This window comes from Pelophylax lessonae, assembly GCF_965119305.1.
Source record: "Pelophylax lessonae genome assembly, chromosome: 2".
Lineage (NCBI taxonomy): Eukaryota > Metazoa > Chordata > Amphibia > Anura > Ranidae > Pelophylax > Pelophylax lessonae.
Genome location: NC_138769.1, coordinates 380,462,612 through 380,486,988, shown reverse-complemented (window position 1 = coordinate 380,486,988; position 24,377 = coordinate 380,462,612). Strand labels below are relative to the sequence as shown.

At 40.5% G+C, this 24,377-nt stretch overlaps 1 protein-coding gene across 5 annotated transcripts in view; it reads left to right on the top strand.

The window, feature by feature from the left end:
• The window catches only part of BCAS3 (BCAS3 microtubule associated cell migration factor), a 1,702,410-nt gene that overhangs the window by 74,451 nt on the left and 1,603,582 nt on the right, over positions 1–24,377 (top strand). For all 5 annotated transcript variants that reach the window (XM_082245731.1, XM_082245733.1, XM_082245734.1 and 2 more), the window contains exon 5: positions 4,793–4,874. In XM_082245731.1, coding sequence (XP_082101857.1) covers positions 4,793–4,874 — 82 coding nt within the window. The remainder of the gene's footprint in view (positions 1–4,792; positions 4,875–24,377) is intronic.

Here is a 24,377-nt window from a genome sequence, read left to right as displayed (position 1 = left end):
GCCAGTGTCATTTTTACAGTAACAGTGCATATTTATAGCACTGATTACTGCAGTAATGTCACTGGTACCCCCAAAAGTGTCAAAAATGTCAGTCAAGGGTCCGATCTGTCCGCCGCAAAGTCGCAGTCCCGCAAAAAAAATCGCAGATCGCCGCCATTACGCGTTAAAAAAAAAAAACACCAACAATGACAGAAATCTTTCCCTTAGTTAGTAAACGCAATAACTTTTGCGCAAACCAATCAAAATACGCTTATTGTGATTTTTTTTTTTACCAAACATAGGTAGCAGAAAACAAATTGGCCAAAAATTTTAAAAAAATTAGATTTTTACATTTTTGTGGGGGGGGGGGGGGGGATTTCATATAAAAAAATGTGAAAAATATTGTTTTTTTCAAAATAAACGCTATTTTTTAGTTTTTTGCGCAAAAAGTAAAAATCGCACAGGTGATCAAATACCACCAAAAGAAAGCTCTGTTTGTGGGAAAAAAAGGACGTAAATTTTGTTTGGGTACAGCGTCGCAGGACCGCGCAATTGTCAGTTAAAGTCGCATAGCGCCGAATCGCAAACAGTGGTCTGGACGTAAGACAGCAAAAATCCTCCGGTGGTAAAGTGGTTAAAGTAAAAAGTAAAACTTTTTTTTTTTTTTTCAGTTTTGGGTGGAGAGGGATTAAAACAACTTGTAAGTTTTTATTGCTGTCTGTGCCCCCTGTTTTCAGCCTCTCTATTTTCCCTGTTTACCATTATCATTGAAAGTAAAAGAAAATCACAGATTTTGTCCTCAGAATAATAATAGAGAGGAAATCTTCCACTTGGGACACTAGTTCTGATGACCTGGGGGTCCCCAAGGAATTCCCTTATTTTGCATGGATTTCTTCTCACTTCCTGTTTGGCTGTGGGACAGGAAGTTAGGGGAAATCTCCACAATGGGACACAGATAGTGAAAAAAAATCTGACAGAGGTTATAATCCTCCCTTGCTCTATTCAAAATGAAATACATTTTGCCCATACTTCGACTTTAAAGACCAGACCCCATCCTATGTGCTCCAGAGTTGAACATCAATGACATCATTTCATATTCCTGATATGTGCCTGCTGTACCATGTACTTGTATGAAAAAGTATACTGTTCTCTTTGTATTGCTTCCTTTGTGTGAAATCCCGGGTGTTCCTGCCAGTCCCTCTGCTTTCCTGTTAAAAACTGACCACACTAAGCAGGAAAGCACACCTTGTTAGTGTGCTCTCCTCCAATTATCTGACTTCTTCCCCCTGCATAGCCTATCACTGGGAAGACCAGTGCTCTGCTGTTTCTCCTCCCTGACCTCCCTCACTCATAAAAAAGGGAAAAGGGTATTTATATCCATACACAAATGTTTTGCCTTTCATTTCTATTTTAAACTGAATAGGTTGTTTTACAAAGTGGGGGTTTACAATCACTTTAATTGTTATTACTTTGAAAGAAAAATGTAGATGTCAAGTTAAGAAATATTTTATATAAAGTAAGAAAATGTTACTGAAGAATGGATTCTTTTTGCTTGCTTTAATTTAAATTATCAGGACATTATTGTAGAAAAGTCTTCTTTTTTTCACTATGTACAGAAAGTAAGAAGAATTGACAAATGTGTAAACCAGCAGTTCCTATACTTGCTGACAATTTTTATGCTACTTTTAAGCTCATCTTGATTTTCTTGTATAGATTTTCCAAAAAAGGAAAAAAAAGTTTGAGAGCCTTTATGTTTTACAGAAACTGCCCTCCTTGTTCCCTGCAATACTTATTACATTGATTGATTACATAAGCATTTTGGAAAGCAGTCACCAGTCACTTAATTTTGTTTCATGAAATAGCAGCCGTATTGTTTCTTTTTAGATTGCTTTCTTAAAGTGGTTGTAAAGTCAGAAGTTTTTTTTATCTTAATGCATTCTATGCATTAGGATAAAAAGCCTTCTGTGTGCAGCAGCCTCCCCAGCACCCCCTAATACTTACCTGAGCCCCCTCTAATTCCAGCGATGTCCAAGAATGCCTTGGCCTTCCGGGACTCTCCCTCCTGATTGGCTGATCACCATTGGCTCCCGCTGCTGTTAATCAAACTAAGTTAGCAAATGGGGAGAGAGGGGACAGGGCCGAACCGTGGCTCTCTGTCTAAATGGATACAAAGAGCTGCAGTTCAGCTCGGGTGCCCCCAGAGCAAGCTGCTTGCTGTAGGGGCACTCAACAGGAAGGGGGGGGGGGTTGGGCAGGAGTTCCAGCCAGGGTTCTGAGAAGAGGAGGTTCTGAGCTGCTCTGTGCAAAACCAACTGTATAGAGGAGGTAAGTATATGTTTGTTATTTAAATAGAAAAAAAACAAGACTTTACAATCACTTTAAAGCAGAAATTCACTTTACACACCCCCTGTTTCCCTACTGCAACTATTTGGTTAATTCTCTTTATGCGTACCATCCAGCTTCTTTCTGTTCGACCACATGGCAGTCTGTCTTTTATATTTTTGCTACTGATGGTGATGGGCAGTTTCCAATGCCACAGAGATAAGTGCTGACTTTTTGTACATTCCGTCTATCCCCAGTGCATTTATCCCTGACAGTCTAGACTCACAGAAAGTGGGTTATGTGACGCTAGCCATCATTCAACCTAGAAGGGCATCTGCGCCCGCTGACCATGTAGACCATCTGCTTTTCAATTTATGTAATGGGTCATATATACAAAAAAATAATTCAGCACAGTGCCATTCAAAATGTTTTACAGACTCCGCTATTTATATCCAGAATCCGGTACATAATTGTTCCAGCTGAACTCTGGGCGCAAAAACTTTTATTGAAATAGATTGCTCAAACCTACTACCATCCCCCTTTTTTTCTTTCTTTTTCTTTTCCTTCCTCAATATGCTCTTGGTAACGTTTGGCTCCCTGCAAGCTATTTCTGGGTACCCTGCTATTGTTCATCTGGTTCATATGCATTTACTTCCCTAGTGTGACTTTATTTATGCCTCTCATTATGGAATGTTGTTCTTCCTTTTTTTTCAACCTGTATCCTACCAATGCTGTTGTATGTCTCTGTTAACTTTACATAAACCTACCTATGTCTCTATGGTCTGACATGTATGATGTTCTTTTTGTACTTTTATTATGTTGAAAACCTAATAAAACAAGAGTAAACATAAATGTTTTTTTTCAACGGCCAAAAATAATATACAGTAAAACCACTTTGTGAGCACAAAATGCCTTTACAAACCCAAATATTACCTTCTAAGAGTATCAGTGACATAATCACTGTGCTGTACATATTCTGTGCAAGAGAGCAGAACTATGAGAGGGACCCAGCAGGGACTACAGACTGTCAGGGTGTGAGAGGATACATAACCAATCATCCTGTATGACCCCTTGCACACGGGTGTCATAATTTACTATTGTTTACTCAGGAACTTGTGACGCCCATGTGCAAGGGGCCAGAAACTGTGTAATGCTGAGTATAGACGAGTAAAGGTGTGCAAGCGTAAAGACGAGTATAGACATGTAAAATTCTTCTTCATTGCCAGTATTGAAATATACTCACTTGTACTCACACAAGCGAGTAAATTACTGCACGCAAATGTAACTTTTTTTTTTTTTTTACTACTCTGTACTCAACGCTGTATTACTGATCTTTACCTAGCTTTGTGCAATGTCCCATAGAAAACAATGCATCTCATTTCAGATCAGTGAAAAAATCTGAATTTTTTACTCCCGTGTGCAACAGGCCTAAAAGGAAAGAGAGCAGTAGTAACCGATCTTTATTACTGGAAGCTCCCGCACAGGGAGAAATGTTGTACACTGGATTACTGCACAGCTCTGGAAGAAAAACAGACCAAGTTTAATGTGATTGCAAAGCCCCTTTTTTTTTCCTTAAAAATAACAAACATTATACTTACCTGCTCTGTGCAGTGGTTTTGCACAGAGCAGTCCAGATCCTCCTCTTCTCTGGTCCCTCTTTGGTGCTCCTGCCCCCCCCCTGTTGAGTGCCCCCACAGCAAGCAGCTTGCTATAGGGGCACAAGAGCTAAAGCCGCAGCTCCCTGTGTCCATTCAGACAGGGAGCAGTGGCCCGGCCCGGCCCCTTTCTTGTCCCAGCCAATGAGGAGGGGAGTCCCAGGCAGCTGGGTCTCTCCTGCAACATAGATGCATCAAGATGGGGCTCAGGTAAGTATTAGAGGTGCTGAGGGGAGCTGCTGCAAACAGAAGGCTTTTCATCTTAATGCATAGACTACATTAAGATAAAAAAAAACTTCTGCCTTTACAGCAACTTTAAATAAAACATGTACAAGCCTCTTGCATTTACACAATAATTGCTTACCCAGGAGTTCAGCTTTAAAGTAAAGCTAAAGGCAAACGTTTTATTTGTTATTTTTGGATAAGGTAAGAGAGAGTTCTAACCCATCATTTTTTTGCCTTCTGTGCCCCATTGGGGGGATTTTCCTTCACTTCCTGTCCCATAGCCAAGAGGAAGTGAGTGGAAAGCCCCTCAAAGTTAGGGAATCCCGTGGTGTAATTCGGGTCAGTGACCCCAATGGAAGATTTCCCCTCTATTACTGTTCCGGTGTTGACCCAAATTTTGTGATTTTCTTTTACTTTCACTTTCAATGATAACGGTAAACAGGACAAATAGAGAAGGGGAATCTTCCTAATTGGGGCACAGACAGCAATAAAACCTGACAGGTGTTCTAATCCTTCTCTTATGAAAACAAGTTTTTCTGTAATTCATGTAATGTTAAAAAGAGAAAAAATGTAATCCTAATTAAGATGTTTTTTTTCATTATGTTTTTCAGGTCAGTGGTGAAGCACAAGAATTGTTTTCAGCTCGGCATGGTCCTGTACGATCTGCACGTATCTTACCATCTCCTCAGATTTGTACGTTTAAGATTTTTTTCCCCATTTTTTGACTGCTTTATTGGTTGACAGGCCTTATAGGTTTGCAGTTTGTTTTAGCTGACTCTCTTTTCTCTCTACTTCATCCTGAAGCACTCTTGGTGCTCTGTAATGGTAGTAATGGCAATGTAAAATGTGAATTCAACGTGAGATTTAAAAAAAAAAATATGCCACAAAATCTGCTTACTGTTTAAAAACATATTTTCATAAAGTTTAAATGCCAATATACATAGTAATATACATAAAAACTCAAAAGTGTTAACCACCTGAAATACTGTATGCTATTTTTCTAACGGTATTTACAACACATTCATCCTATTTATAATATATATTTGCCATACATTCATTCACATTTGTCAGGTCAAGTAACAGTGGACAGCATTTTCCAGCGTTTTCTTTTCAATGGCAGAAGGCACTTACTGTACTATGTGGCTTTGTTCCTAAATGGCCATGTAGCGATAATCGGTCAGTGGTGTTACGAACATCCCTGCCTCTTTGTGTATGTGCAGCTGTGTGATGGGGAATACCTTGCCACACTCTATTGGGTGGCAGTGTGTGGGCGGGCCACTGTCCCTCCATGCGGAAGGTACCTTTCACCATGAACGTGCTCATCAATGCCCGGGACCAGGAGAGTGATTAAACATTAGAACAGTTCCCCAATTTAAAGATGAGCTGTATTACTATGTGCAGTAATAAGAGTACAGAGTTCCTCTGAAAAGTGCTGCCCCGTGTCACTACACACTGTAACTTGATGTATATTGCATTTTGGAGGGATGCTGCTGAGCCCGCACCTTTTCCACCAGTCCAGCTTACCTCTGTTACCCCACTTCCAGTAACGGAATGGAGTCCCACCATACACCTAGCGTGGATCTCATGTGTGCACTTGTTAACTCCTTCCTGTACCATGCACCCAGGATAAGAGTCTTTGTAACGGGGGTTCGGTCCCGGTTGCTACAGGAAACTGACTGCTGGGGAGGGAGACAGAACACCAGCCCCCTCACTACTGGAAGACCCATCAGCTGCACCAGTTACCAGGCTTTACGTCTGGCTGCGATGTACCTTGGCTAGTGATTGGTTACACACAGCAACTGCATTACTCCTGCTAGACTTGCCGAGTAGATCTTTTGTAGTGGCTTTGGTTTATACCCCCCCACATTATTCATGCCAAAACTATCATGCACCCCTTTGAACTGTCCAGGCTTAGGACAGTTGATGCAACTTTACTTAACCACTTCAGCCCCAGAAGGTTTTACCTCCTTAATGACCAGGCCATTTTTTGTGATTCGGCACTGCGTGGCTTTACCTGACAATTGCCCAGTCATGTGATGCTGTCCCCAAATACAATTGATGTCCTTTTTTTTCCCTCACAAATAGAGCTTTATTTTGGTGGTATTTGATCACCTCTGTGGTTTTTTGTTTTTGCGCTATAAACAAAAAAGAGCATCAATTTTGAAAAAACACCAATATTTTCTACTTTCTGCTATAAAACATTCCCAGTAAAAAATTTTTAAAAATCACATTCACATTTATCAGTTTAAGCTAATTTGTATTCTGCTATATATTTTTGGTAAAAAAAAATTCCAAAAAGCATATAATAATTGGTTTGCGCAAAAATTATAGCGTTTACAAACTACGGGATAGATTTATGGACTTTTTATTTACTAAGTGACAGTGATCAGTGCTAAATAATATGCACTGTTACTGTATAAATGACACTGGCAGGGAAGGGATTAACACGGGGGTGATCAAGGGGTTAAATGTGCTCCCTAGATGTGCTTACTGTGTGAGGGAGGGGGTGGATTGAACAGAGGCAGAGAGAGATCTGTGTTTCAGCTTAGCTTTCCCTGCCTCTCTGACAGGAGAGCCGTCTTGCATTGTTTACATACCAGACGGCTCTCCTGTCAGTTTTGCCGAAGATCGCGGGAGGCCGGCGGCGATCGAGCCCGCACCTCCCGCGGTCTGCTTCCCACTGTGTCTAATCCACATGCAAATAATCACGCATAAATCTGCGTGAGGCGGTCAGCAAGTGGTTAAACATCTTGGCTATACAGTTCAATGTGAACAATAATATTAAAATGTCCCTATCTATCTCTACTTGGCTGCCCAGGCATACCTCCAAAAGTTAGCAGTCCATTTTTAGGTGTCTTGGCTGTTCTCTGGATTCTCTGTGCCTCCAACGGAGCAGTCCTCCCTCAATGCACTCACAGCATCTGCGCTTAAGAACAGGTCCACAGACCTCAGCCTTCCCCCTTTTTATATCACAGGTTGGCAGGCTGGATCCAAGAAGCCTGGGAACAGAAGCGCACAAGTTAACGCTTTCTCCCAGCCTGTGCCAGCCACTAACTAAGCTAACATTTCTGCCTACAAAAGGATGGACATAAAATAAATGTATTGCAGTTGCAGGGTTTCCTAAATGGCATTATCAGTTGACTGAATGATTTTACTTGTTTTATGATGTTATTCTTTACAGATTTCTTCTACCTATTTATTATAGCTCTCTTGATTCTGCATTTCCTTTCCTTTACTGATCTACCTTATAATCTATGAAATGTTTTGCTCCCTTGGCTGCACTCTGATTTGGCTGGTTAATGTAATATGCTGTTTCTTGAGAAAGTGTTTTAGATCCCGGTATAATATCTAGACAAAACATTTTCTGGACGTACTCTTCACAAGCTTTTTAATTGCTTCAGATGGTATTCTTTTTCATTTCTGTTAAATTCCACTGCTTAGCAGATGGTGATAAAAGTTAGGAACACATTACTCCTTTTTACAGTGATCTTCTGTGTAATTAGAGCTCTTGATTATGTCTTTTGTTCCTGAAGCCATTATAAACTGAGACATGGTAGGGTAAGTGCAGTAATACATTTTTGGCTCAATGCAATAGGTGAAGGGTGAGCCAATTAAATGCTTCTTTCTGAATAGTAGTATAGACCCCTGCCTTATTCCAGGCTTTTCTAGTCTGAACTGTTCATACACCTGGAGGTAATTTAAACACGGTTTTTAAGGTGAATTCCTTCCCTGGCAGCAGTTAAAGAAAACACCTTTTAAAGAAGTAAGTTAGACTGATATCTTTAAAAAAATCCTACATGCTGCAAATTTTTCTTTTAATTATTTAGGTGTCTGGTATGAAGATGTCACTCTTTTGGATGTTTTGGGTGTCTTTGCTCTCAAGTTCTAATTGTAGCCTTCAAGATACCAAAACAAAATGTAAACAACATTTTTAAAGGGAACCTGTCAGGAGATAGACTGTATATGGGGGCTGCCTTTGTGGACATGTTATTGAAAGTGCAAGCTCCTGGGATGTCATCTTTAATGCAACCCTACTTAATGAGTAAGTATTCCTCTCAGTTGCCCTAAAACTTGATACTTATGAGCTTGTTGAAGTTAGTAGTAAAATGGGGCTATGGATGACATTTCTGGAGCTTGCATCCTCAAAAAACAAGACAACAGTGTCAGCTGTCATTATACTATTCAAACTGGGAATAAGTAAATTCAGTTGGTGAATTGATGCTATCATTCAGAGAACATGGAAGTTGTGATTAGAAAATCCATTTATTTAATTTTGACCTGAGATTTGTGTATCCTTACACAATTCTGAGCTGACCAACTGACCTTAAAGCGGAATTGAAGTTTTGCTGTAACAAACAGCGAGCAAGCAGTCTTTTATTGCAATGCCTCTTCTGCATTAAAATGCCTCTATCTGCCTGCTCGCTGTCTTTCCTGGCACTGAGCTGCGCATGTGTAGCTCAGCTTACAGCGCCTTGACGGTCTCGGCCATCCTGCGCTGGCCGATGAAGAGGCCCAAAGACCAGCACTCAGAAGAAGAAGCCACCACCAGCTAGGGACCATTGGTGAAAATAAATCCCCCAGTTCCACTTGAAAAAGAAACCTTACTTGTAAATAATCTGTTTGTCATTCGGAATTCCAGAAACCAGTTATCTCACTTGTGGGAACTGATTAATACTCCAAGAAAAGGCTATAACAATGAATATCATATTATACAAAACAATTAAACATATATTAATTAGTAAAATTTATATTTATTGAATAAATGTAAAAATAAAAATCATTAAAGATATTGCAAATTATTATATGTTTAGTCACCACTAATATGGCATAGCATTAGGCTGGGTTCACACATGTCTGGCTGCAGTTTGCAGTCCAGTGCGGTTCTGTTTACTGGTTCAGGTGCGATTCAGGTACAAATTTTTACTTGAATTTGCACCTAAACCGTACCCAAAATTGCACAGGACCCTTTTTAGAAACGTACCGCGGCCACCCCGGACATGTGTGAACCGACTCCATTAAAAGCCGGTCTGATTCACATGTTATTCAAATCGGATGTGGTTAAAAACACATCGAATTTGCATATATGTATGTGAACCAAGCCTAATGCATATAGAGGACCCCTGATGAATGGCCCTTACTACTAAATTGTCTTGATTTAAAAAAAATACAGTGCCTTTAAAAAGTATTCATACCCTTTGAAATTTTCCACATTTGGTCATGTTACAACCAAAAATGTAAATATATTTTATTTGGATTTTATGTGATATACCAACACAAAGTGGCACATAATTGTGAAGTGGAAGGAAAATGATAAATGGTTTTCAACATTTTTTACAAATGAAGTGCAGATATCTTGGTGGCTGCAGGTGTCTGTTTCTGCTGGGTGGTGAGTCTGGTGGGGTTCTCTCCCTTTCTGCTGAGGATCGCGTGGTGCTTTGTGCCTGGCGACCGGGTGGTGCTGTCAGCGCGGTGGGGCTTGTTCCTTTGCAGTGTTTTACACTTTTTGTGGGGTCCCCCTAGTGACTCATGGAGTCCTTGGAGTACATCTCCCCACCTGATCCCCTGTCTGTGGCTGCGGTCCACCCCCCCTCTTTCCATCCATTGATGCACTGACGGCGGTCCTGGAGTCCTTTGTGTTCCGGGTGGAGGTGGCTTTCGGGCTAGCAAAAAGATCCCCCCCGCCTTCCCTTGCCTCATCTGTCTCATCAGATCCTGAATCTGATTCGGCTGCCGTGGACGTGGGTCACCCTGCTGGGTCTGCAACCACGCACCCGGAATCCTTAAATAGTGAGGATGATTCCTCCACATCTGCAACCGCGCACGAAAAGGCGCTGGTGGAAGCACTGATTGTATCTGCGCGTTAGACCTTGAAAATTGAGGACGCAGATGCAGCTGTCACGGAGGAGCAGGTTCCCTTTGGCACTGACGCCGTGACCTGGAGGGAGAACAGCTCCCCCTGCCTTTGCTGAACTGGTGGACCAGCTGTTCCAGGGCCTGCAGTTCATCTGTGATGCCTCTTTTGATGCGGCTCCCCTAGTGGCTCAGCTCCCTGTTTGGGCAGTGGTCCTTTGGCGTGTCTTTTGGCTTAAATGCTGGTCTGCAGACCAGACTTCTAAAAAGGCCTTGACTGATCTCCCCTTTCAAGGTGATCGCCTGTTTGGGGCTACCCTGGATGACATTATTAAAGGTCTCACAGGGGCAAAGAGTACTTTTCTTCCGCAGGTTACTAAGGGCAAGGAACCTCGTCATAGACGTGAGCCAAGTTTTTTGCCTCTATCGACATCAAGGATGCTTACCTTCACATTCCAATATGTGCTGGTCACCAGCGCTTCCTCTGCTTTGCTGTGGAAGAGGAGCATTATCAGTTTGTGGCGTTACCCTTTGGTCTTGCCTCTGCTCCTCAGGTCTTCACAAAAGTGTTCGCCCCGGTGCTAGCATTGTTTCGCCAAACAGGGGATTGCGGTACTGGGCTACTTGGACGACCTCCTTGTGCGAGCCGAGTTTCCTACTGCTCTGGTGGAAAACCTGGAAACCACCATACGAACCCTGAGGGAGTTCGGCTGGATTTTGAATTTTCAGAAGTCTGCTCTGGTTTTGTCCACAAAGCTGGACTATCTGGGTCTGACTCTGGACTCGGCCTTAGCCAGAGTGTTCCTACCTCTGGACAAACTCAAGAAATTGCAGGCTGCAGTTTGTCTCCTGCTGTCCAGCAGATGTTATCCCTCCGGACTTGCATGCGGGTGCTGGGCCTGATGGTGTCTACCTTTTGAGGCGGTTCCGTTTGCACAGTTCCATACAAGGTCCCTGCAAAGGGAGATTCTGGGCAAATGGAACAAGACTCCACAGTCTCTGGACAATCAGATCCGGCTGAGCCGGAGAACGAAGGAGTCCTTGATATGGTGGCTTCGCTCTCCAGAGCTTTGGCTGGGCAAATCCTTCCTCCCCTTGTATTGGGCAGTGGTCACCACGGATGCCAGCCTTTCCGGCTGGGGAGGCGTCCTTGGCAAAAATTCTGTTGAGGGGATCTGGACACTGGAAGAGTCCAGACTACCGATCAATGTCTTGGAACTCTGAGGGATCAAACTGTGCCTGGACCATTGGACGTATCATCTTCAGGGATGTCCAGTGTGCATTTAATCAGACAATGCCACGGCCGTGGCTTATGTCAAGCACCAAGGGGGCACAAGAAGTGTCCTGGTGGCTCTGAAGGTAGCCGGCATTTTAAGGTGGGCAGAACGGTTCGTTCCAGCCCTCTCCACTGTACTCATTCCTGGAGTGGAAAACTGGCAGGCGGATTACCTCAGTCGGCAGGCGTTGGACCAAGGGAAGTGGTCCCTTCATCCAGAGGTGTTTCATCAGTTGTGCCTTCGGTGGGGCATCTCGGCTCAACAGAAGGGTGCAGAGGTTTGTGGCTCAGTCAAGGCCCACAGAAACGCTGGTGGCCCAGTAGGGTCAGTATTGTCTGATCTACGCCTTTCCTCCTCTCAAGTTTCTGCCCAGACTTCTAAGCAGGATTGAGGCAGAAGGGATTCCGGTCATCTTAGTGGGTCTGCACTAGCCTCGCCAGGCTTGGTACGTTCATCTGGTGAGGCTGGTCGCCGACATTCCTTGGCAGCTTCCTCTCAGGGGGGATCTGCTGTCCCAAGGACCAATCTTCCATCTTGCTTTACAGTCGCTGGCTTTGACGGCTTGGCTGTTGAAAACGAGGTGCTGATGGATAAATGTTTATCTGAGTCAGTGATTCCAACGCTGGTAAAAGCTAGGAAATCTACTTCTAGGAAGGTCTACCATCGTACATGGAAGATGTACATCATGTGGTGTGAGTGTCTTGGGGTTCTTCCTCGCTCCTTCTCGTGGCTCGGATCTTGCCCTTCCTTCAACGGGGGGTTGAACAGAAATTGGCCTTGAGTACCATCAAGGGCCAGGTGTTGACTTTGGCTGACTTCTTCCAACAACCCTTGGCCACACACTCCCTGGTGCGACACTCAGGGTGTCCGACATTGGTTCCTCCAGTGCGGACTCCGTTTCTGCCTTGGGACCTCAATTTTGGTGCTTTCGGTCCTCCAGAAGCCTCTCTTTGAGAATCTTTGGGAGATTCCCTTGCTTACGCTGTTTCAGAAGGTGGCTTTTCTGGTGGCTATCACCTCTGCGTTCAGTGTGTTGGAATTGGTGGCGTTATCCTGTCGTTCACCTTAATTGGTGATTTACAGAGATAAGGTGGTTCTTCGCCCCGATCTGTCGTTCCTCCTAAAGGTTGTCTCTGATTTTCATTTGAATGAAGACATTGCGCTGCCTTTCCTGTGTCCCAGGCCAAAACATCAGAAAGAAATTTCCTTGCATGCCTTGGATGTGGTCTGAGCAATTAGGGTGTACTTGGCAGCTACGGAGTCTTTTAGGAAGTCAGACTTACTATTTGTGCTCACAGATGGGCCTCGGAAAGGGTTGTCCACTTCCTCAGCCACCATTTCCAGATGGATCAGACAGGCGGTTATTCAGGCCCATTCCATCAGGGGTCAGATTCCTCATTTCCTTGTCAAGGCGCACGTACTTCCTCCTGGGCCTTCCATCATCAGGCATCAGTGACGCAGGTTTGCAAGGCGTTGGTGCACACTTCACACAAAGTTCTATAAAGTGGATGTGTTTGCATCAGCAGATGCTTCTTTTGGCCGCAAGGTTTTGCAGGCTGCTGTTTAGAGGACCTGATCCTCTTTGAGGATGTAATGTTTTTTTCAGATGGGCTCCAGTTGTTTTGGTTAAGCTCCTGTTGCCTGGTTGGCTACGGTTTTAGCCTTGGGAATTTTTGTGCTGTTCCCACCCCTCATGTTTAACACTGCTTTGGGACGTCCCAAAGGTTATGAAGATCAGAAGCTGTGTCCGTCAGTTAACGAAAGAGAAAATAGGATTTTTGACTTACTGTAAAATCCATTTCTCTGATGTTCATTGACGGACAGAGCACCCACCCCTCTGTGGAGGTGTAATTCTTCTGAGACTGCTTGTAACAAAACTGAGAGGAGAAAGCTGCGGATGATGGATCATGTAAACTGACCACGGTAATCAGGGCTCAGCAGGGCTCAGCCCTGATGGTCTGTACAGAGGAACTGACAGGATCAACCAGGTTTTTTACAGCTAAGAGTTTGGCAGATTAGACAGCACAAGCTTTTTTTTTTTTTTTTTTTTTAATTTTTGTAGGGTTACAACCACTTTAGTTATAAATACATCGGCATTTACAGTTTTTTTCCTTTGTTCCCCTGCAAGGTCCCACTAGTACCTGGTAATCCTACCAGTGAAGTCCACCTAATCCTGTGATGGTATGGCAACAGGACTGCAGTGCTCCTAAATTCAGAGCAGAGTTGCAACTCCCACGTATGCAGTGTCTGCTTGTACTACAGCACTGTGCTGCAGCTTGTCAATCAGCACCTGGCCACGCCTAGTCATGCCTCCTGCTGTTTAGATTAACAGCACTGCCTCTCTTGCCAAAACTCTCACAGTGTGAGCTGCAATGTTTGATAAGGGGGCAATGTAAGAAATAAAGATTTGGCTCAGTCAAGGAGGGTAAATTACGTTTTTATTTTTATTTGTATGCATCACATACTAAGGCCTCATGCACACTAGGCTTTTTTGAAGGCCTTTTTCCAGATTACAGAAACACAGCATTAGAAACAGGCCTAAAGCTGCATTTTACAAACATGTTTAGACACATTCAGGCACATCATCGTTTAGACGTTCATTGATTTCATTGGCCAGAATAATAATTTATTCTGGCCATTGAAATGAATGAATGCTCAAGTGTTAAATGCGCCTAATGTTTAGGTGCGTTGGGTGTTTTTTTTGCCCAAGCTCTACTCTCCAAAAGCTTCTGACAGAGGAGGATGACCCCGGAGTGGGGTAAAAGGTAAGTGATAGAGCTTGCACTGTGCACCCCTAGACATAATAAGCATTTAAAGGGTAACTCCACTTTCATGGGAAAAAAAGATAGCAAATAAAAAGAATAATATTGCATATACAATTGCGACATCGGTCATATTGTAATTAAATGTTATTAAATATTCCCTTTCCTTTTCAATCTGCAGCTCTGTCATTTTCTGTAAAATGCAATGCAATATGGCAACCTGGTGATGTTCTTTACACAGAATGTGTACAGAACGGCCCCCCCCAGAAACATAATTTCCTACTTGTGTGATTGGCTCACTGATTTTCCCAGAAGTCTACACTAAGATACAAGTCAGATTTTTGGCATCCCCTGCAACAAAAATGTAATTTTTTTGTAAGATAATCCCAATAGGAATACATCTAAAGGGATGCCGAACCAGCAGATTTCCTCATTAGAGCCCAGATTCTGCAGCAGCTGGTTGATAATTATTAAACCACTCCCATTAGACTAAATTGGCACAGAGAAACAAACAGTGTTTTCTTCAGAATAACAAAAGATAGGAATCTGCAACAAAGGTTGTTATAATACTTGGAATGTTTTTTTTCTCAACAAAAGAGGAGTTACGCTTTAACCCTTATAGTGCAGTGGGCTCTACTACAAGGGTTCGTTTACCACTTTAACTACTACCAAAGTACATTTATAAAGAAAATGGTAAAGATGTAGCTAAATCAAGCTCATGGGTGCTGCTGTAGCTGTGACCCTTGTACTAGCTTTAACAGATGGTGAAGGGCGTCCTGGTGGCTCTACTATGGGGTACTCAAAATGACCTGTCATCTCCCCATGCTTTCACATAGGGAGCTTGTTGGCCCCCTTGTGATAGCAATAAAGTTAAAAAATAAAATAAAAAGGTGTTAAAAAAAAAGAATGATCTAAAATAAAAACTATTTAACAACAAATTTAAACACTTGTGGACCACCCGCCTGGCATGCACTGCAGGCAAGCGGCCACTGACGTACCCTGTTTCTACCTCTGAGTATGCGCTCTATGTGATTGTACACAGCGGGAGCCTTTCAGCAAGTCCTGGCCAATGATTCATGGCAGGGACCTGCTGATCGGTTATGTGCAATCACATCCCAGAGCTCTTTTGTTGGTAAACAACACAGAGCTCTGTACAAAGGGAGGATCTGTCAGTTCTCATCCCTGTCCGTTGTGATGTCATTGATCTCCGCCTTTATTAGTATATAAAAAAAAAAATGATTTCCATATATACATATATATATATATATATAAATAATTATTTTATATATATATATATATATATATATATATATATATATATATATATATATATATATATATATATATATATATACCATAGTTTGTAGGCACTATAACTTTCAAGCAAACAAATCAATATACACCTGTTGGGATTTTTTTAAAATCAAAAACATGTAGCAGAATACATTTTGGCCAACATTTATTAAGAAATTCGATTTATTTATTTATTTTTTTTATTGGATGTATATTGGGGGTAAAATCTCCACACTCAAAATAAAAAGTGCAGCATAGGGCCAGCATGTATATGTAACATCAATTGCACCACACATGTTCGTTATCAACACAAATATTGGAGGGAGCAATAATTATAGGGCCAATAGCCTTAAACTGATAACTTGTAAAGGCTTTTAAAGCATCGCCTGTATGACAATACCATACCATACCATAGTTTTTTTTTTGCAATTTCACGGGTGTTTCCAATTTTATGACTTGAGCACTTTTGATATCTATTTACTTAATGCAACCCAATCTTTTATATTTTATCAAGAAATTGGGCATAGTATTGTGTGTGTTTGCACCCAAAATCATTTTAGTGTATTTTTCCTGAAAATATGCATTTGATAAATAGCTGCTCAAATATTGTGCGATATAAATAACTATAACTTCCACCATTTTTGTTTCCAGGGTCTCTGCTTTCCAAAAATATATACATTTTGGGGGGATTACAGTAATTTCTAGCCAAAAATGCAAATTTAATGGGTTATTCCACTTTCGTGGGGAAAAAAAAATAGCAAATAAAAAAAAATAACGTAGCGTATAGAATTACTACACAAGTCATATTGTAATTGAATGTTATTAAAAATTACCTATTCTGTTCAATCTGCAACCACTGTCATTTTTTGAAAAATCCAATGCAATATGGCTACCTGGTGGCATACTGCACACAGATTGTGTACAGAACGCCTCCAGAAAATGTAATTTCCTGCTTGTGTGATTGGCTCAATGACTTTCCCAGAAGCCTGCACCTAGATACCTGTCAGATTTTTGGCCATCCTCTGCAACAAAAATGTCATTTTTCATGAGATACTCCCAAAAGTAAAATCTGCTATTTTGCTCAAAGGAACCCTGTAGGTGCAGCAACTGATTCATGAAAATGATAAAATACACTCCCATACAGATTCATTTTGCACATGGACACAGACAAACAGACACAGTTATTTCTTCAGAATAACAAAAGGTAGGAATCTGCAACAAAATTTGTTAAAATCCTTGCAATTTACATAGATCATAAAGAGGAATGTGTTTTTTTTTCACAAAAGCAGAGTTACTCTTTAACGTGTACAAAAAATTGCCCTAATAGGCAAGTGGTCAAAACAGTTTCCTAGTTAGGGGTGAGATATCTGTAGAGGAAGACTGTGTAAAATTTAAGTATATGTAAACTCAACACTTCATGTTCCTGAGCGCCCGCTGTACCATGTACTTGTTTGAAAAAGTATCCTGTACTCATTGTATTGCTTTCTTTGTGTAAAACTAATGGTCTTCCTGCCAGTCCCTCTACTTCCCAATTAAATACTTACCACACTAAGCAGGAGAACATGCCATGGTCAGTTCTCAAGCTGTGCAAGCTGTTTCCTGTGGGGGCACTTGGCAGGAGAGAGGGGCCAGGAGCGCCGGAAGGGGACCCAAGAAGAGGAGGATCAGGGCTGCTCTGTGCAAAACCACTGTACAGAGAAGGTAAATATAACATGTTTGTTATTTTTTTTAAACAAAAAAAAAAAATGAAACTTTAATATCACTTTAACCACTTTAGGACCGGAGGATTTTCCTGCTTTACGTCCAGGCCACTTTTTGCGATTCGGCACTGTGCGACTTTAACTGACAATTGCGCGGTCATGTAACTTTGTACCCAAAGGAAATTTACGTCATTTTTTTCCCACAAACAGAGCTTTCTTTTGGTGGTATTTGATCACCTCTGCGCTTTTCATTTTTTGCGATATTAATAAAAAAATGCGACAATTTTGAAAAAATAACAATATTTTTCTACTTTGACAGTTAAAAAATATCCAATATATTCAATTTTTGTCATACATTTAGGCCAAAATGTATTTAGCTACATGTCTTTGACAAAAAAAATTCTAAATTACCGTAATTGTAACCGCTTTAAGATCGGAAGATTTTACCCCATTCCTGACCAGGCCATATTTTGCGATTCGGCACTGTGTTAATTTAATGGACAATTGCGCGGTCGTTCGACGCTGTACCCAAATTAAATTTATGTCCTTTTTTTCCCCACAAATGGAGCTTTCTTTTGGTGGTATTTGATCACCTGTGCGATTTTTACTTTTTGCGCTATAAACAAAAAAAGAGCGACAATTTTGAAAAAATAAAAAATATTTTTCAAATTTTTTTATATGAAATTCCCCCCCAAAAAAATGTAAAAATCAAAATGTTTTAACATTTTAGGCAGATTTGTTTTCTGCTACATATGTTTGGTAAAAAAAATTGCAATAAGCGTATTTTGATTGGTTTGCGCAAAAGTTATCGCAGCTACTAACTACGGGAAAATTATGTAATTTTTATTGTTTTTTTTTTTTTAACTAGTAATGGCGGCGATCTGGGTTTTTTTTTTTTTTTTTTGCGGGACTGCGACATTGCGGCGGACAGATCGGACCCAACTGACATTTTTGACACTTTTGGGGGTACCAGTGACATTACTACAGTAATCAGTGCTATGCAAATGCACTGTTACTGTAAAAATGACACTGGCAGGGAAGGGGTTAACTTTTATTGGTGATCAAGGGGTTAATGTATGCCTGGTGCTTACTGATGTGTGTGGGGGGAGGGGACTGTGTGACACAGGCACAGATCGCAGGTTCAGCTATGCTGAATCCTGTAATCTGTCCCTGCCTGTCACTTAGGAGATCCGCCTCTCCTCCCCTGGCCCGACTCCCGCTGTTTCTGAATACAGCGGGAGCGAGCCTCCGGTTGCACGTGCCGCCCACAAGGGGAGGAGTCCAGCGACGTAGACCTACGTCACTGGACGATAACGAGCCACTTTGCCGCAGTACGCTCCATGTGAGCGATCGGCAAGTGGTTAAGTTATATTAGTCTAGTTTAACAGGAAATAAACTAATGCTTCAATACCAGGAATATCGAAGCACAGATAGTACATAAGCTGTAAGTATGGTGGGAGTTTTGTAAATCTGGGTAATATTAGATCCTTCCATGACTGATACTTTCTTTAAATAAAGGTCCAGTATTGGATCTGATGAAGTTGGCTTTCTCAGAAGGCTTTATTGAATTTTATTGAATTCATCAGATTTTTTGCATGCTAGTCTGCATATCGAAAACTGATAGGTTACTAAAGTACAAAAATTCTCATACAACAGAAGAAAAATTTTGAAAGTGATGTTATGCATTTGTATTGTATTTACGGACGAAAACTGTACTGATTAAACAAAAACGTACAATCTGGTATTGTACGAGAAAAAAAATGTGTGTTTGTCCCTTGGGAATATTTTGTACGAAATCTGTGTACTAATGATCAGATTATTGTACGATCGCTTCGAAAACCATGGAAAATGCCTCGTATCGTGTCATTAACAGTGAATGGTACAGGAAGTGCTACATGCATATTTTGCACATTCTAAAAATGTGTGAAGAGAGCCTAAAACTGTCTGAAATTAAAGCATACACATAAGACTGCACTGAAAAGATCTAACCGATTCCTTCAGCCATTCTACAAAGCTCAGATGGATGATTCTCCTGATGCAGCTGTTGTGTTTTGACAGCTGGCCCCGCCAACTTGAAAAATCTGAAGAGTGACTGCATCTGGATGCAGGTGCTGTTCAGCCGACAATTTCATAATTTAATTAAGTTTTTCTGATGCAATTATTTTTATTGAAAGTTGTAAAGATAACAAAACAACTGGTCACCCACACAGGGCGCTCACAACAAATGAGCATATTGAATAATTTAAAAAAGTTGTAAACCCTCCCATATACCCAGTGAAGTGACTGGCCTCAGGTGATACACAGAGATGAAACAAATCCTCCTACATAAGTTTTACATGTAAAAAGGGAATGATATTGGCACTTAAGACAGAAAAATACTAAGACAATATAAAATATATGTACACAAGGCTGCTAGCTCAATAGGAAGATCACAGTCCATATAAAGTAGTAGATGTATATTAGGAGCTGCGCCAGACATATATTAAACAATCTATCACAGTAATACAGTCCATGAACAATCTAATGGAGTAGAACTGCAGGTAGAAAGAAAGGACCCGATCCAATCAGCCAATCACCAGTGAATAGTGAGAGAGACGAGTTACACCCTGTGCTGACACCCATAGCCTCTTACCGGAACTTTTGTGGTCAAACAGGCATAAAAGCAAACAGCGCTCGGCGTAAATGATGGTTCCTAGTCACATTCCTCACTTTCCTTAGCAGGGAGAGAGAACTTCACAATTCACAGATGTACCCCACAGGACCCCACAGAAGTGTCTTTCACGTGCAGGCTCAGAAAAAAGACAGAGGGGCAACCAATCGTGAAGTACATCGAGGCACATAAATTTACTAAAAAGTAATGCACTTACATAGTAGACATCATATAACAGCATCAATGGATAAAACTGCGGTATGTAGCGCGCTCAGCTCCGATACGTCTGCCTTACGCGTATCGTCAAACATCTATCACATCTTCAGAGGCGTAGTAAAACGGTGTGAGCACGCATTTAAATAAGCTGGCGCCCGGAAGTGGAAGACATGTGTACAGTATTTACTGCCGTCTTTCTCCTACATTCATTCCAAGTGCAGAATTTATGCAGGATCTCTCAGCTTTGAAAAGCGTCGGGGGCAGAGAGCTGAAGTTACAACAGTGAGAGGAGCTCTGAGAGCTGATTAGAGGGAATAAAAACACCTCCTTCACACAGCACACAGGAACAATGCTGAGGCTGTCAATTACAGACTGTGCCCTCCCTGTCACCATTTTTCTCTTGGTGTCAGGAAAACTTGTCAGCAGAGGAACAAAGCAAAAGAGAGAAATGACACTTAGTGCTCTGGATTGAGAAAGTACACACTATAGAAGAATAGGATTTGTTTATATTTCATGTCTGAGGTTTACAGCCATGTATGAAACGACCACCCACTGAGCAAAGGAATTTCGGCTGATTCATCAGGAACTGTCCAAAATTTGCTCTGTCTAAGTTTCTTCAAATAACAGCAATGTGTATTTTGGCAGCCCATAATTATTTTTATTGCTATTTGTGATTTTTAAATGCCTGGACAGAAGGACTGATGAGGGTTTTCAGAAGGGTTTTCTAAATTCAAAGATAACAACTTTGTCATTTAAGTTGCTAATTATTTTATTTTATTTTTTTATGACTGCATTTTTACATCACAAGCAGTAGTAACCCTTTTGAGAGTGTAATATCACTTTTGGCTTTACCTATGGCAAACACCTAAATCTATTTACTTTAAGTAATAATTCATATATATTTTTCATATTGTAAAGAGATTGCTTTATATTTTATAAAGGAAATGAAATCATTAGATAACAGCTACATTTTGTTAACTTTTTTTTTTTTCTCTCTTTGCAAAACAAATCCATATAACCTAATAATAATAATAACACAGAAACATAATAACCTGCTATTTTGAAATTGCTTTTAGAATTAGGACATGTTATGTTCAAACTCAGCGTTTGGAAACAAATGTGGATAATTTTGATATGGCTGTAAAAGTCAAATTTTGACCTCCCCATTCAACCTACTCTGCAAATGAATAAAGCTTTGAAAAGTCCAGAAAGGCATTTGACTAATATCTGGAATCGGATGAAAGAGAGCACTGTAATAGGACTCAGCAGCTATCTAACGCACCAGCTTAATGATTCTGAACAAAATAAAATGAATTGTAATGGAGCTGATGATTACCATCGAGCAAGGCTCACACACTGTTTTACTGTGGAACAGTAAAAGAAGGATTGTTTAGTGTTGGAGTCTGCTTCAAACGAATTGGCACAGTCTTAAAAAAAAGATGTCCTTACGTGATAAAGAATTCATTCCCAGGTGTGAAGCGAAAAGTTCACAGCTTCAGCTACATACACTTCTAAGCAGCACATTTTAATAGGCCCCAACTTTCACTTCTCAGTAAATAAAGGTCTACAATCATTAGATAAGCTGTCTGCATTATGTCTGTACACGGTGTTGCAGACAGCTATTACAGCCCAATGTGAAGGCAGCCTTTTATTATATCTATTCAAAGGGAGTGAGGCTGGAAGTGTCACTGGACAGATTTTGCAGTTCTGGTCATGTCAGGCAAATCTTTTTTGTTATTTATTTTTTTAATTTATTGTAGTAAATTGTAAAGCTTTGCCGTTGATGGTGTTCAATATAATTAATAGCATTTGCTAAAGTTCAAGGCTATGTTTTGAGTTGTTATAAGCTATTGCTTTTACCAAAAACCTTTCCTATTGTTTCCTAGTTTTAAAGGATACATTCACCTTTTGTAACATATTACACATTACACCCATATTCAGGGTGTAACATGTTACAAATGTAAGGTCCCCCCATCCTCTGTTTTGGCAGTGAGCGGGGGATCCTCAGTCCCCTCGCTGCCACAATCTAAAAAAAGAACAGGAAAACTACAAGTACCGACAGCCTTTGCGGCTGTCAGATTCTAGTTCTCCATGAACTACCATAGCACAGTTTATAACTGTGGTAGTGCATTGATTTTTCCTATCCGTGTGAAACTGTCTGCCCATACAATGCTGATAGCTGGCACAATGCTTTCCAGGCTCCTAAAACGAAAAATAGTAAATCGCCTGCAAAAAAATGTGTATTTATTTTTTTTTGATAAAAAGTGATTTTATCCCCTAAAGTAGTATGTACTATTTGTAAAAGTGGTTTGTAATAAAGTGTTTTTTTTATTAGGAAAATTAATGTGCTTAAAACGGTATTGAACCTAAAATCAAAATATAATACAGTATATTGCATTTTACCACCCCTTAGATGTTATGGCTGCATTCGTTTTCTTTTTTTATGTATTTTTACCTGGTGATCTTGCGAGTAAAACACCTCCTGTATTGCAGTGCCTACACTCTGAATGAAATAGAGCAGGGTTACCTTTGAACAGAAGCATTGTTAATCTGGGACAAGGGGAGTGTTAGATGGACTAGCAGATTTACATAAATTAAACCCACATTGCACCTAACACTTTTAAAGCAGTAACTGTAACAGTTTTTTTTCCTTTTGCGATAAATGTTTTGCATAAATAAAAGCTGATCCTTGTAAGCACCCATGTCAGTGTTAAATGGTTTGTCCCAACCCTCTCACTGCTACATCTGCAGGACAGCTTGTTCTTTTGAAAAACAACAGACTTACTGGCCAGATCACCAGGTGAAAATAAAGGAAAGAAAGCCTAAAAAAAAAAGAAAACCAAAGCAGCCAATACATCTGCAAGTTGATAAGCTGCAATATAAATAAATGTTTGCTTTTGGGTTTAATACTGCTTTAAATATATCTATCTGTATATCTTGTTGACTTGTTAAGGAGAGAGTTTTGGCTTTTAGTGTAGCTGCAGTTTTGCTTGCATATACGAGCAGTTTTGAAACATATTTCAGCTGTGCTACATTTCTGTTGAAGTTTCAGTTGTTTTTGTTTTAGATAATCAAATCAGATAATCAAAAGCACTAGGAGGAGGAGATCGGTTATTATAGGCCAAAAAATGGTTGAAAAAACACACCAAAACATTTCATATGTACTGCTTCAACTGTGCTGGTGCATTTATTCCCTGACTGCCACAGTACTGGTGCAAGTCACCACTGTACCACACATTGTTATACACATACAAATAATATAAAAAATTTATAAACAAGAAAAATAAATAAATAGACCAAAAACTACTATGCCTAAAATATATCAACCTTTTTTTTTATGTTTGTCTTTTTTCTCTGACTGTCTGGGAAGATTTTCCTTCATTCTCCTTAATTTCCTGTTCTATATAAACCGAAATTGAAAGAAAGTCTCAGGGAAATACCCTCTTAGGCTGGCCATACACGTATAGATTTTCATCCGGAAATTTTTGTTTCAAGAAAATTAGTTTGATTTTCTAATCGTTAGTGGGGATAAATCGATGTCCCTTTTTGACTGCAGCGACGGGAAAATTCGTAGGGGCAGAAGGGAAAACTTTTCTCGATCAACGAACTTTCGGGCAGTGTATGTGGTTATCGTTCAGAAATTACATTCATTTTAAAATTAAATGTTAAAAGCAAAAGACAATTTTCGAACGACATTCGTCTATTCAACGAATGTTCGTACGAATATTCTTGTCCAAAAAATCTATACGTGTATGGCCAGCATTAGGCCTGGTTCACACCTATGCATTTTATAGTGCATTTTGCAGTTTTGCAGAAATACACTACAGCCCATTTAACTTAATTTCTTATGGGTCATGTTCACATCTGTGCATTTTATGGAAAGAGCCAGGGACTTTTTTTCTGGTTTTTGGTTCCATAGACTTCAATGGATCAAAAACGTGTATTGAAAAACACAAAATGCACCTGGGGTATGCAAACTGCAACCTGCGTAGGTGTGAACTAGGCCTTAGACAGGTTCTTCTGAAACAAGTGTTCACAGAAGTATTTCACTTCTATTCCTATTCATATAGCAACTCAAAATGTTGGATATTCCCTCACATTCAGTCCCAAGGACAGTTGTTACCAAGGCAAATAGAGTAGGTGAAATTTAATATCAGGGATTAGGACACTCTTTACTCTGTCTAAAACTAAAAAAAGGTTTGGCTGCAGATACATTTAAACATTTTATTTATGCTCTATCTTATTATATATATAATGCTGTTTTAAGCAATCTAGCATATTGCACTTGGCTGTGAGACCTTCCTTATGCAACCACAGCCAGTATAAGCACTACCAGTTGTATTTATGTGTTTTGAATAATAAATGTGCTTAGCAATAAAAATAAAGTTTAGAATAAAAGTATTTCCAGAACTGAAAAGGCCATAAGGTTTTGGCATGATATCAGTTAC